The following is a 13,977-nucleotide window of genomic DNA, read 5'->3' as shown; positions in this document are numbered from 1 at the left end:
CTTACAGACAGTGTAGGTGTTCAAATAGCTGACATGTTTCGGCAACTACTTCCGCCTTCCTACCTACACTGTCTGTAAGTAAAGAATCTGCTTAATATTAGATATCAAGTAGACAGGATGAACTTAGTACAACGAACAATGGAGCTTGTTTCCCCGGCCGCACACTCAGAGCCTCTCTGGCCTTAAAAGCCATGCCTGCCAATCAAGCCACAGGTGTGGGGTTTGGATTGCTGCCTTCCACCAGATGGGGCCAAAAAAACTCTCTCTGGGTGAAGCCATCTTAGTGGAATGTATTTCCCCTCCAGGACCCAGCCTCTCGTGACACCACACCCGTAACCCCTCCAGACATTGTTCCATACATTGCTGGAACCCTGCTGGAACATTCAAGAGTCCAAAAGGGATTCGAATCCATTCATAAAGGCCCCAGGGGGTCATGAAGGTGGTCAGATGTCGGCTCCCTTTGGACATGCGAGAAGATGGTGATACCCCCAAGGCTGTCCACCACGTCCTGTACCCGTGGGATGGGGGTGCCGGTCAGGTTTTGTGTTTTCCGATTCAGCTCTCTGTAGTCAATACATAAGCGCAGTGTACCATCTTTTTTCTGACACAGACGGCAGGGGATGAGTCGGAGGGAGTCCTGTAAATAGTCTTTGACCTCTCTGTACAGTGGCTTTGGTACAGCCATATATGTCTTTTAAATGGGCTCTGTGTCTTTTAAGAAAATGTCCATTTGTTGGTTTTCCACACACCCTATGTCGTCATCAGATTTTGAAAATGATGCCAATACCTCTCTCAACATCTGCTGAACGGTCTTTCTTTTATCTTCGTCCAGATGAGACAGGTCAATTGGGGGATCTCACTGCTTACTTATCGGGATGGAGCCTGTGGTATCCTGGACATGGTCCTCATTGACAACCGCTGAAGGAAGGTCTCTTTTAAATATGTTAGCTTGGTAGACAGACCCTACTGACTGCACTGTATCAATAACAGTCTTTACTAGTAACCTAATGTCATGGTTGGTATGGTTCTGGACACGAACAACTATCTTAGGGATAGAACCTGCCTTCACAGAGACCAACGAGTCACAAAACTCTAGGCCATCTGGCCACAGTGGGTTTTCACTTGGCTCAAAAACCAATGTAACACCTTCCCGAAAGGGCTTAGCCTGTACTTTGCATGTAATAAAAAGTGAGCTATGCCTAGCGATAGTGAATCTCTCGTTTGTTGTTTTTACACGGTACTCATGCGCTTGTCCCACACTAACTTATGAAAGTGGCTGCTTTATTGCGCTTAAGGTGGGGAAAAGCTAGTCTAGCCGATTTCAAGAGCTTTTCTGTATCCCCTTTCTGTGTCTCATCAGAGGGGCTATCTAACACAAGACACTCAATGACATTAAACCCTATGATAGGACACTGCTGCTGGTTACCTTTTAGTACTAAAACTGGTACAAGTAGCCCAGGGTTATTAGCACCAAGTTTAAATGGTATCTCAAGCCATCCTACATAAGGCATATCTGTTCCATTAGCTGCCACAATATTGAGAGTACCATCAGGGTCAATAAGCTCATTCACATTTTTCAGTGGGACGTCAGGCAAGTTAGTTCGTTTCTCATAGTTCGAACTCATATACAGCACACATCTGTGACCCTCAGTCGCAGGGTGCTTCAACCCTTTTGTTACCCAAAAAGCACCAAATAAGGCATTTCTTTCCCACTAACTCCCTGACCGAAGGTAATTTGCCACACTGTTTCTTATCTGTACGCTCAACAAATGACTGCTTATGTCTCTTCTGGACTGGGCCACATGTGTGGGGCTTAAATTCCATTTTCATAGCACCACTGTAACACCGGGACCTATCTGTCTCTGTGGTCACACCATGTCCCACTGGGGTGACCCTTTCGAGTTTAAAGCGTGGCTCCTGGCTGAGTTCTGTGCTTTGCAGCCTGCTCTGAAATGTTCACTACTTCCACATTTAAAACAGTTCTGACAATATTCTTCACCTGTCTGAATACAAGAATAACACCTGGGCTGAGGGCGACGGGGCATGTAGTCCCAATGAGGGGCGAACTGCTGCTGGAACTGTGCTGCCCCGCTCATCGGCCTGGGACCTGGTGCTGGGTGGTACTGCTGAAGAGCTGATGGGGATTGCTGGATGTAGTAGTACCCAATGTTCCCTCTAAGCTGCGCGCATGCGCAATCGCGCACTGCTCCAACATACTCAGCGCACAAGAACATCTATGCAGTGCACATTTTGCAATATAACTCAATGAGTGACAGGTGTCCATCCAATAATGCTGTACAGTTCATGTACGCTACGGAGTAGAACGGCGCGAATGTGCCCTGCCCATACGCGCCGTGATACTGGCGTGAAACTGGTGTGTGGCCAGAGCGGACACATTAGTGATGGGAATTCCGGCTCTTTTCAGAGAGCCGGTTCTTTTGGCTCAGCTCACTAAATGATGCGGCTCCTCAGTTTGTTTGTTTTTTTCCTTTAATTTTTTTTCCTTTAATTAACTACCAAAAATCATGTAAAATTACGTGAAAACCAAATTACTCATGTAAAAAATACACTACATCAAATAATTGTATTTATATGGGTTGATTTATATGTGCACAGAGAGCATCCACGAACTTTAACTTCGGCCTCTTGAGATGCAAAAAGAATCCTTTAACGAAGGTCCATTGCCTGAAGAAGAAAGTTCTGCGGAGACTCTTTATTGGTCTGCACTTCCGATGAGAGCTGCTTGTATAATTCAGTGGCTTCTCTCTCCTGATAGTGAGATCGGAGAATCATTCGTAAAGAAGGTAGGGTGAGGTTCCCTTTCACCTTCGAGGTAGCTTCTCAACTGCAGACCCGGTGTTATGGCACGAACCACTGCATTGATGATCTCATCCCCCTGTAGCCCTTACTGAGCCAACTTTCTGTCTGTCTGACCAAACTAGGAAATGTGAGTTTATCTTTTTGTCCAAGCTCACCCATTTGTCCAGATATCTTGAAATCTTTGCGCCAGGGGGCAGTGTCTGGGGGCACTATGCTTCTCTTTCGCACTGCATCTTCACCTTTTTCACATTCAACTAATTGGAGTTCCTTTTTCGGTGTCTCCCGGAGCGTTGATTTGTTTGGCGGAATATAAACCAAGGATTTTACGTCACGAAAAAAGCAGCAGAAAGGGAAGTACCTTTTTTTGTGCGTCTGTGTGTGCGTGTGCGCAACCTTTGTGAGGATAAAGCACACCAGTAAACGAATAATTAATCAGATTTTATTTTGAGGACATAGAATTGAATTTTGGTATGCTAAAATATTTTGACATGAGTATTTATCGTCCAAAGTCCATCAAAAACTGAACTTTGTGTCGTTCAGGGTCGAACAAAAGCTTTGCTTTATCAAGATAGTTTAGGATTTACTAACACTCCCAAGGTGTTCCTAATGTAGTGGTCGGTGAGTAGGTCTTGCGGTGCATTGTGGGCTGACGTCACTCTTCGGCCATATTTGTCCTCCACTGCACGGACGAGTTTGGTGTCATGAGGGGAATTCGGTTCTTTAGTCCTCTCACTGTGAGTTTTGTTGCGTTTTATTGTCACAACCATTTCGGACAATTTGGCTTTGGCGTCATACGTTGAAAAAAATGTAAATAGGGACTTCAATGTAGTTTATAGTTTGCGATCCTAGTTTAGCTTGTGGGGTGGGTGGCTAATGCTGCGTTTTTGTTCTAGGGGCAAGAAAAAGTGTTCCTGCATTTATATACAGTTACTGGATGTCAGATGGATCATTGTCATTTCAAGTGCGCAGAACGTCATATGTGCGACAATCTGTGTGCATATTTTCTGCTGCTGTATAGCTTAGTTCAACATAACTTGAAGGTCATACCCTATCTGCGTTTGTAAGCAATCGCTCTCCCAAATGTATTGAACTCATAGCTCACATTTCACCTCTGCATACCGCCAATTAAACATGCCACAAACAATGTATGTACTGTAAGAATAGATACCGATACTGCATTCAACCTCCTCCGAATGCAATTCAAACGTGCCTGCAGTATTGTATATTAGACGTCAATTGGAATTGTCAAATGTTGGTTTCCCCTCATCAAGTTTCACTACGGACGTATATGCAGCTAAATGATGTTAAATGCTTTTTGGACCTGGCCTATCAATTAATTAGATTGACGTGCAATTACTTTTCTTGCAGCTTCCTTCGCTCTTCATGACAGAGGGCGTCAACCAATCACAAAAACATTTTTTTTACCAATGCCATTGTAGTTGCCCTTTTTTGCTACGACGTAAACCCAACCTTAATTTGTCACTTTTGATTATCACCCATGTAGAAACGGTGCTATGCTGCCACCCGGCCAAGCGAAGCGCTGAATGAGCCCTATGCAGCGCACAAGTCGTCCGCAGTTCCATTGCCCGGTCCTCAAAATGTCCAGGTAAGTGTTGCTTTATTTCACAAGTTCATTTATGTTCTTGCTTTTAGTCCAACATAACCATTTTGTTTGGATTAGGTGTCCAAGCTCTCAAATGGTTTGGTGATAGTGTCTTTGGAGAACTATTCCCCAGTGTCCAGCGTGGGTGTATTTGTGAAAGCAGGGAGTCGCTATGAGACTGCGGAGAACCAAGGTGTTGCACATGTGCTGCAACTGGCTGCCAACCTAGTAAGTTGACATGTTCCTCCCTTCTTAAAATAATTGCAGATCATTTTTGTGCCCTGGTCCACACGGTACATTATTATCTTTGACATGGATTGCGTTGATTTAGGTATGCCCACAACATGACTCAAATAATTGTTTTCAGGATTCACTTGTCACTCTTGGAAATAACTTTACTGATGTGCGTCCAACAGTAGATTACATCAATCGCCCAATTTAGACATGACCTCAGTAGTTTGTGTGTCCACAGGGAGAAATGACTGAATTTTGTGCAACTTACCCCTTTTTTCTATCATTGATTATAAAAGCACAGAAAAGGGCAGTCACAAGGGGGGGGGGGGATTAAAGAAGAGATTTGTGTTCATTGACCGCAATGTTCTGTGGTCTTCAAAATGTTCAAAAATGTTTGGCAGTGAAGTAGTTTTAAGGATAACATCGTACACAAATTAAAATATAAAGTAACATTTAAAACAAATATGCCCTGTGATTGTCTGGCAACCTGTCCACGGCGTCCCCCATCCACAGCCCAATGATGGCTGAGATTGGCACCAGCTCCCCCGCGGCCTTAGTGAGCAATAAGCGGTTCGGAAGATGAATGAATGAATGAAATATAAAAATGCTGTCCGCTATGCAGTTTATTAGCCCATGAAAGAAACCTTACTGTGCCTTTCACTAATAATCAGAATGGTTTGCCTAGACAATTTTTAACTAATATAGCAACTTGGGTAATGTAAAAAAAGAAAAGAATAGGTAAGGAAGAAGAAACAAATGCAGGAAAATAAACTTGCAACTTTTCACACTCATTCCTTTTGCTTTGCAGACAACTAAAGGTGTTTCTGCCTTCAAGCTCTGCCGTGGCGTTGAAGCCCTCGGAGGCTCTCTGAGGTGTGTCCCCCCGCCCAGCCACTATGCTCACCGAGTGGTTCTCTGTCAAACAATATTAAGTGCAATCCTCATGTGTTTGCGTCCAGTGCAACATTATCCCGAGAAACCATGGTGTACACCGCACGCTGCTTCAGAGATGACCTGTAAGTATGGCAAGTTTTGAGGCTCTTTTCCATTGAGTTGGCACTCCATTCTTCTCTGTGGCTTATGCTGACATAAATGTATTTGTGTGTGATCAGCGATAATATATTGGAGTATTTGGTCAATGTGACCACAGCGCAGGAGTTCAGGCCCTGGGAAGTGAGTGACCTGATACCCAGGGTGAATGTGGACAAAGCCCGGGCAAAAGAGTCTCCTCGGATAGGTTAGTACTAGTCCCGTTACAATCAGCTCTTTTGTTTGTTTTTACTCTTAATAGTGTAAATTGTTAAAGAATACAACGGGCCTGCTTGGCATTATTTCATACCTGCCAACTATTCCGATTTTGCTGTAATGAGTATGCTTTTCATTATGGTTTATTAATTAAAATTACAGTATTTAAGTTTAGAACAGGTGCTCAGCACAGTGCCAGCTGTTAGCTTCCTTTAGATCATGGGTGTCAAAGTCATTTTTTGCAGAGGGCCACATTGTAGTTGTGGTTTCCTCTCGAGCGCCGTTATGTATTTGGGGAAGCCATTAGAATGTGGCCACAAAGGGATGTCTTATTGTGCCGGTCCCAAGCCTGGATAAGTACAGAGGGTTGTGTCAGGAAGGGGTGGGGGATCCGACGTAAAAGCTTGGCCAAAACAAACATGTGGATCAAACCTCTCAAGATGGAGGACACTGATTTGCTGTGGCGACCCCTTGAAGGGAAAAGCCGAAAGGAAAAGAAGAAGAAGATTAGAATGTTGAATCCCCTCCACATATTACATATAGAGCGCACAACAACAAATTAATGAATAACAAGTCTTCAAATCTGAAGTCAAGAATAATGACTGTTATTGTGGTTTACATCCAAAAATATGAACATTTGGTTAGGAATTTAGAAAGCATCATGGAATTTCACAAGTTTGATTTGCTTTCACGGGCCGAAAAAAATGATGGCGGGCCGGATTTGGCCCACCTTGACTTTGACACCTGTGCTTTAGATGAATTGTGCGTGCTACGGTTCATTCCTGGAATTGAGAGTCAAGAGTTTACATCGCTGTGATCATTATGTAATGCTGTCTGCCGGAGAAAAAAGCAACTAAAAGTGTGTAATCTACAAGAAAACTACAGTCGTTTCATGAGGAATACTCCCAAGCATTTCCAGGAGTTAAACTTTGGTCAAGAAAAGGTGACAATTACGCCAACAGCAGTGCGTCTGATTGATTTTTCTATCAGACATGGAAGAATCAGCGACAGCTTTATTTTATACACAGTGAGGTATTTTATTTAATGAGCAAATGTGGTTTAATAAGGACTCAGGTGCAATCTACACTGCATAAAATGTGATCAAAACCAACCAAAAATGTGATTTGATATGATTGTCAATTGTGAGTCATTTATTTTAACAATCCTTTGGATTGGATTTGCCTTTATTAGTTTCACAGTGGAGAAATTTACATTTCACAGCAGCAAAGCTTGGTACCTCTTTTTTAACTTTGAAGAGTATAACTTCTTATATATCTTTTTAGTACTGAAACTGTTTCCTGTGAACTTAATGTACATATGAAAATTCAACATGTTTATGATTCATTGATGTGAAAAGTATTGAATGTTATAGTGGATATCTTTCAAATTTGAGTTTGTTGATAGCTATTTTGGTCAACCCATAGGAATGTCGGTAAGATATGCATATTTGAAGTTACTAATAATGCCTTACAATTCATTATACTTTTTAAAGAAGATTAATTAATAAATGTTTGGTTGATTGTAAAATATTTCTTTTGTTTTCTTCAATTGGTAGCAAACATGATATTTTCATGATTGACTTTATCACTCAATACTTTGTACAACGTGGTGTTTCAAACTGATGAGATCATCTTAACCGTGCAACGATCCCCAACGCAGATTCTGAAATGTCTATCTCCATTTTCTTTATTCAGGTGTGATTGAGAAGTTGCACGAAGCAGCTTACAAGAACGCCTTGTCCAACTCAGTGTATTGCCCAGACTACATGGTTGGCAAAGTCTCTCCTCAGCAAGTACGGATTTGCACTTTGCACATTTGTGTGTATCTTTATGTGTGTAATGGGAATGTTACAACAATCCAAGCGGTTCTTCAGATTGCAGCGTCGGTCTATTCTTACAGCATCAATCTCATGTGAATTAAGGCGCAAATGTTATCACCATCCTCCACCAGCTTGGTGGCAAAGTGATTATTCATCACAAATAACTTCTGTATGTTTTTTTAAGTTTGGGTCCAGTGGAGGGAGCAAAATTCTAATTTTGAGATTCAAGTGGGAAAAGTTTGTGAAAGCTTGCCTTTGAAAAATATGACTCCCTCTGTATTATTCGGGGAAAAGACAATGCTGATCACTTATCTGTTCAATCTATCTTCCACGTGTAGCTCCACTCGTTTGTCGAGGAGCATTTTACTACGAGCCGGATGGCTGTCGTCGGGCTGGGTGAGTATCGTATCATGGATGCATTTTGTGATTAAAAAAAAAATACAATTCTCATCCTTCCTTGAATCGTGTTTATTTAAGGTGTAAACCACTCTGATCTAAAAGAGCTGGGCGAGAGGTTCCTCAGTGTCCGCAGTGGGGCTGGGGCATCTGTTGTGAAAGCGTCTTACCGTGGAGGTAAAGACTGTGCTCATTAAATTCTTGGAAGCTGTCTTTGATGACAATGTGTTTTTTACAGGTGAGCTTCGTGTTCAGAACAAAGACAACCTGGTTCACGCTGTGGTTGTCAGCGAAGGCGCAGTGGGTGGCAGCACGGAATCCAATGCATTTGTCGTGCTGAAAAACATCCTGGGAGCCGGACCACATGTAAAGCGGGGTGCCAACATCACCAGTAAACTGAGCCAGGGCATCTCCAAGGCAACCAACCAGCTCTTTGATGTAAGAAAAATACACGTGTTAGCGTATTTTGTTGCAATCAGAAAACAAACATTATTTATTCATTCTCAGGCACCCAAAATGTATTTTTAATTAAGTACATTTCCAGGGAAGCATCTGGGCAGCGCCCTTGCGCCATTTACGCATTTTAACAGCTACAGGCATCACTTTTTTCGATATGTTACATACATTCGAAGCAGGTCATAAAAATTCATGCGACGTTGATAGTGTGATGGAGTATTGCCAATGTAATCACTTAAAGGGCAACCGACGCCATTTTTTTGTTTCCTAACTGACATCAGAAAAACGGTTTATAGCATTGAAAATACCCAAAACATGCAGGCTGATATTTTCAGTCAAATGCAAAACACCAATAAAAATGACTTAAAGTGTACCAAAACTGCCCCAAATGAGCTCGAAACTGGGGAGATTCAGAAGGTCGCGCCCCCTTGTTCGTGACGTCACGCCAGGATCCTCCTTCACAAACTGCCCTGCTCCAGAATCAAAACAATGGCTTCTTCAGCGAGTTCAGATTCAGAGAAGATGATTTCTTGTTACTCGTCCATATGAATATGATTCAAATAGTTTTGAAAAAGAAAGCGCAAATGTTTGCAAGCGATTAAAGAAGACATTCCATATCAATTCGAGCCGTCTGCAAGCGATGAAACCGGTGAAGGTCTGGACTCCGATGTAGCGGCCTGAAAATGCACAAGATGCCGCACAAGCTCTGTTGGAAATGGGCTGATTTGTCCGCTGGGAATTTGTGGAAACTTGCACCTTCTTTATGCGTGTTACCGCAATTGGCTGCGACACACAACGATTCACCATCACGTTATTTATGTAGTTTTCCTTCTAATTTCACGATCAACATGGTGTTTTTAGATGGAAAAAAAGTGCCCAAAATGCATTGTGTGTCGCTTTCTCTGTCTGGGGCGTTCCGAATGTGACGTCACTACGGGCATCGTCATCAACTCGAACATAAGACTTCATGAATGTTCAGTGCGAGTCCTTAAGATGTAAAATATAGCTATATGCGGTGGAATCTTTGTAAAATGTGCTCAGTAGAAGTCATTTGAAGTGGACCACTCCTGTACGACAGAGCTTACACAGATGTACAGATGACGGCTGAAGAAACCTTTTCATCATTTGAACTGATTTTACAGATTATGGACGCAACTTGTCCGGAGGTGTCAGTTGTCCTTTAGGACATATTTTATCGGAAATAAAATCAACGAATACACAAGAGATCAATTGGTGGTTGCAGCTGAATGCAGAGGTCCGCACTTCAAAAATCAACATTATAGCACTTGACCTTTCCAATTCTTTTTTTTCTTCCAAATAGTACCTTGCTTTTCTTTCAGGCCTCAGCCTTCAATGCCTCATACTCTGACTCTGGTCTTTTCGGAGTCTACACCATCTCGCAACCAAACGCCGCCGGAGACGTAAGCGCTTGTGCACCCACACAAAACGATAACTGACCTTGCAGTTCACCAAACACTCCTTGTTTTGGCTATCTTTTACAGGTGATCAGAGCGGCTGTCGCTCAAGTCGGAGGAGTGGCTGGGGGCACCGTGATGGCAGACGACATCACCCGAGCAAAGTGAGTTGGGGTTGAGCATTTTTTATCAGGTCAAAAAAAACGTCTGCATCATTTTAAAGTGACAGGGCACAAATGCAAATCAAGTCAGATGCAGGTGGTGTTGGTGTAACACATCAGAAAATAAGGATGAATGTCGATAATTGATTTTAAAAGTGAAAGCAAATTTTGATTTGGATTCTATCATGGAGGACAACAAAAATCGGATACAAGCTGGTGAGAATCTGAAAATGCAACTATTTGTACAATGATAAATGAAAAAAGCTATTTGAACAATTAATTTATTATCAAAAATAATTCTAAATTTAACAACTGGTTGATTGTCAATTAATCGCAACTTCTATACCATATCTTTATATCTTGGCAGTGGGCGATTAAACCTGGAAATTGGTGTTTATTTGTTTGTTTGTTTGTTTTTTCTTCTGTGAGATGCCCAGCATCTCAGCCACATAACAATGTTAAATGGCTGGTTATCCTTTGTGCGCAGGACTCAGGCCAAAGTGGATTATTTGATGTCAATTGAAAGCTCAGACGGCCTGATGAGAGAGATGGGCGCAGAGGCCCTGGCGACGGGAACGTACCTGCCACCCGAGACGTTTTTTCAGGCCATCGACTCCGTCACACAGGACGATGTGGTCAAGGTGAGGTGAAATTGACGATGCCCACTATATATAACTTCCAGGGAGGGAATGATGGCTTGAAGTTGTCCTCCAAGGGTATATATGGAAGGATCGGTAGAACAACACATGTATCGAAGGAAAGAAGATAAAATAGATTTATGAAAGAAAGGAGGCAAGAAGTCATGAAACTTCTTCCCTTTGTTCTTTTTTGTCAAGGGATGACTTGAGAAAAAATGGTTGATAAGAAAAAAAGAGGAAACATGGGAGGGAAGGAGAATGGAAACAATGAACCATAAGGAAAGAAGCAAATACGATATATATATACTCTATACTTATATATATATATATATATATATATATATATATATATATATATATATATATATATATATATAAATCCTGTTTTCAGCCACACTTTAAATCAGCGGTGTCCAAACTACGGCCCGCGGCCCAACTGCGGCCCGCAGTCCATTTTTAATTGGTCCGCAATAAATTTTATAAACAGAATGGAATATGGCCCACATTTCTAAGTTTTAACACCAGGGGGAGCTACTGTTGATTAAGGCAGTTGCTCCACCAAAAAGGCCAATCCCAGAAGAAATGTACCCGTTACTAAACAGGGCAGAAGCAATACGACAAATCTACAGTGTAGATTTTGCTGCAGTAGTCATTTGTCATCATGGTGCACAATGCAACGTTTGCATTGCTTGCTACAAGCCACTAAGCCCCTTTCATAAGTCTCATGTACAGTTTACAGTCACGATTTAATGTAAATTTACGTTTTGTAGCGTCACATATGTTGTTAGCTTCTTTTGAATATTTCTTCTGGGCTAAGTTTCTGTGCATCTATTTTGGACAATGATATGCAAATGAATGACCTTAGAACGCTTGCAAAAGTCCGGAAGAAAGAAGCAGGCTTCTGATTGGCTGCCGTGTATGCAAATTTCAACAGGAGGTAGCCTATATCTGTGTGCTCGGCGACGGTACACGTGTATTGTTTATGCGTGAAGGCGAGGGCGTCCGTGGAGAGTTTGTAGAGCGCGCGGTCAGGACAAACCATCCATGATTTGGCGGAATTTAACACAAGTAGGTATTATTGAGCTCGAATATTTCGTTGTGTAATAATATGTTTTGAATGTTGAAAGTGATTCCATTTTTCAATAAATGTTGATTTCTTTGACTTTACCCCTTCGATGGAAACTTATTAAAAACAGACGCAATCTTGATAAATCACAGTGCATATGTTATTTTAATCTATTTCCATTTCCTCCTCCAAGTATCTGCGAAATAGTATGTAAACGCCATATCTTGCATATTCCATGAGTCAAATTTATTAACTGATCAGGGATATTTTTCACATTTGAAAGACAGTTAATAAATTGGGTTGTAGTGTACTTACTGTGCTATGAGGTTTGTACACACTACATTTAAAGGACAACCGGCATTTTTTTTTTTGTTTCCCACTGACATCAGAAAAACGTTTTATAGCATCTAAAATACCCAAAACAGACAGGCTGATATTTTTAGTCAAATGAAAAACATCAATAAAAATGACTTCAAAAGGAATCCGGAAATGGCCAGTTTCAGAAGGTCCCACCCCCTTGTTCGTGACATCACGCCAAGACGTCTTGCCTTGCTCGAGAATCAAAACAATGGCTTCAGATTCGGAGAAGATGCTTTCTTGTTACTCATCCAGTTATGAATATGATTCAAATACAGTAAAGTCTCGTTATATCGATATCGGATATATCGATAGTCCCGGTTATATCGATACTATTTCTATGCACCCACTGAGAAAATCACATGCAAACAGGGTCGGATATATCGATAGTCCCGGTTATATCGATATTTTTTCGGACTCCCTTGAATATCGATATAACGAGACTTTACTGTAGTTCTGAAGAGGAAAGCATAAATGTTTGTAATCGATTAAAGAAGTCATTCCGTCTCATTTTGAGGCGTCTGGACTCCAATTTAGCGCTCAGAAAATGCAGAAGATGGCGCCTAAGCTCCATTGGAAATGGGCTGATTTGTCAGCTGGGAATTTGTGTTAAGCGAATATCAAATAGTTGTCTTGGTGCAACACACAACGATTCACCATCGCGTTATTTATGTGTTTTCCTTCTAATTTCGCGATCAACACGAAGTTTTCAGACTAAACAAAGTACCGCAAAATGCATTGTGTGTCGCTTTCTTGGTCAGGGGCGGTCCTAACGTGACGTCACATGGGGATCATCCTCAATTCGAAAACAAGACTTCATGAATATTCAGCGCAAGTCTTAAAACGTAAACTATAGCTATATGCTGTGGAATATTTGTAAAATACGCTCAGTCTAAGTCATTTGAAGTGATTTTACAAATTATGGACATAACTTGTCCGGAGGCGTCGGTTGTCCTTTAATGCTTTAGGTTTAGTATTTCCGGCCCAAACACTCCCTCCAAATGCTCCTGGCCCGGCCCCTCTGTTAAAGAACCCAATGCGGCCCGTGAGTCAAAAAGTTTGCCCACCCCTGCTTTAAATAGACTAAATGTTGTATATAGTGTTTTTATGAATACAATTTCAATGTTTTTTTTTCTCTATGTATACCTACTTTTGGCCCATATTCTAATTTAATCTAATGTTATTTCCTTTCAAGGCTGCGAGAAAATTTATGGACTCCAAGAAGACGATGGCAGCAAGTGGACATCTTATCAATACACCTTTTGTGGACGAGTTATGAAAAGCATTAATTTACAGTTTGTCTAACAACAGTGAGTTCATCACCACAATAAAAATAGAAAATGGGGAGCTGTCCAGACTAGCTCGGTTTTGCTCTTGTCCGGTTCTGTGAATAGCTTTGTAAATTAAACACAATGACAGTAAAACCAGCCTTGTTACTTCAGTCAGTGTATGTTGTCCCAAGTCACGTTAACTCACTCATGAGCCACTGAGTGGCGCCAAAAACCTAGATTTTCCTTCTGTGGATAAACATAAAAACTGGAACTCAGTATTTCTTCTTGTGCCGGTCCCAAGCCTGGATAAATGTGTCAGGAAGGGCGTAAAAGCTTGGCCAAAATAAACATGCGAATCAAACCTCTGAAGATGGAGGACGCTGATTCACTGTGGCGACCCTTTGAAGGGAAATGCCGAAAGGAAAAGAAGAGTACATGTACTGTATTCCAAATAATGGACCGATTGTTCGGTACGACGGCGCACTATTCACAATTG

At 41.7% G+C, this 13,977-nt stretch overlaps 1 protein-coding gene across 1 annotated transcript; it reads left to right on the top strand.

The window, feature by feature from the left end:
- The first annotated feature begins 3,103 nt into the window (after positions 1-3,103).
- uqcrc2a (ubiquinol-cytochrome c reductase core protein 2a) lies at positions 3,104-13,651 on the top strand. The gene is made up of 14 exons (XM_089019028.1): positions 3,104-3,554; positions 4,325-4,426; positions 4,502-4,651; positions 5,466-5,530; positions 5,617-5,673; positions 5,770-5,894; positions 7,597-7,694; positions 8,060-8,117; positions 8,199-8,294; positions 8,356-8,555; positions 9,914-9,994; positions 10,076-10,152; positions 10,637-10,790; positions 13,406-13,651. The coding sequence occupies exons 1-14, from the start codon at positions 3,522-3,524 to the stop codon at positions 13,487-13,489; spliced, it is 1,380 nt and encodes a 459-aa protein (XP_088875154.1). The 5' UTR covers positions 3,104-3,521; the 3' UTR covers positions 13,490-13,651.
- The last annotated feature ends 326 nt before the right edge of the window (positions 13,652-13,977 follow it).

Source organism: Hippocampus bargibanti, linkage group LG17, assembly GCF_051943395.1.
Source record: "Hippocampus bargibanti isolate YZ-2025 linkage group LG17, ASM5194339v1, whole genome shotgun sequence".
Classification (NCBI taxonomy): Eukaryota; Metazoa; Chordata; class Actinopteri; order Syngnathiformes; family Syngnathidae; genus Hippocampus; species Hippocampus bargibanti.
This window is presented reverse-complemented; position numbering and strand designations above follow the sequence as displayed.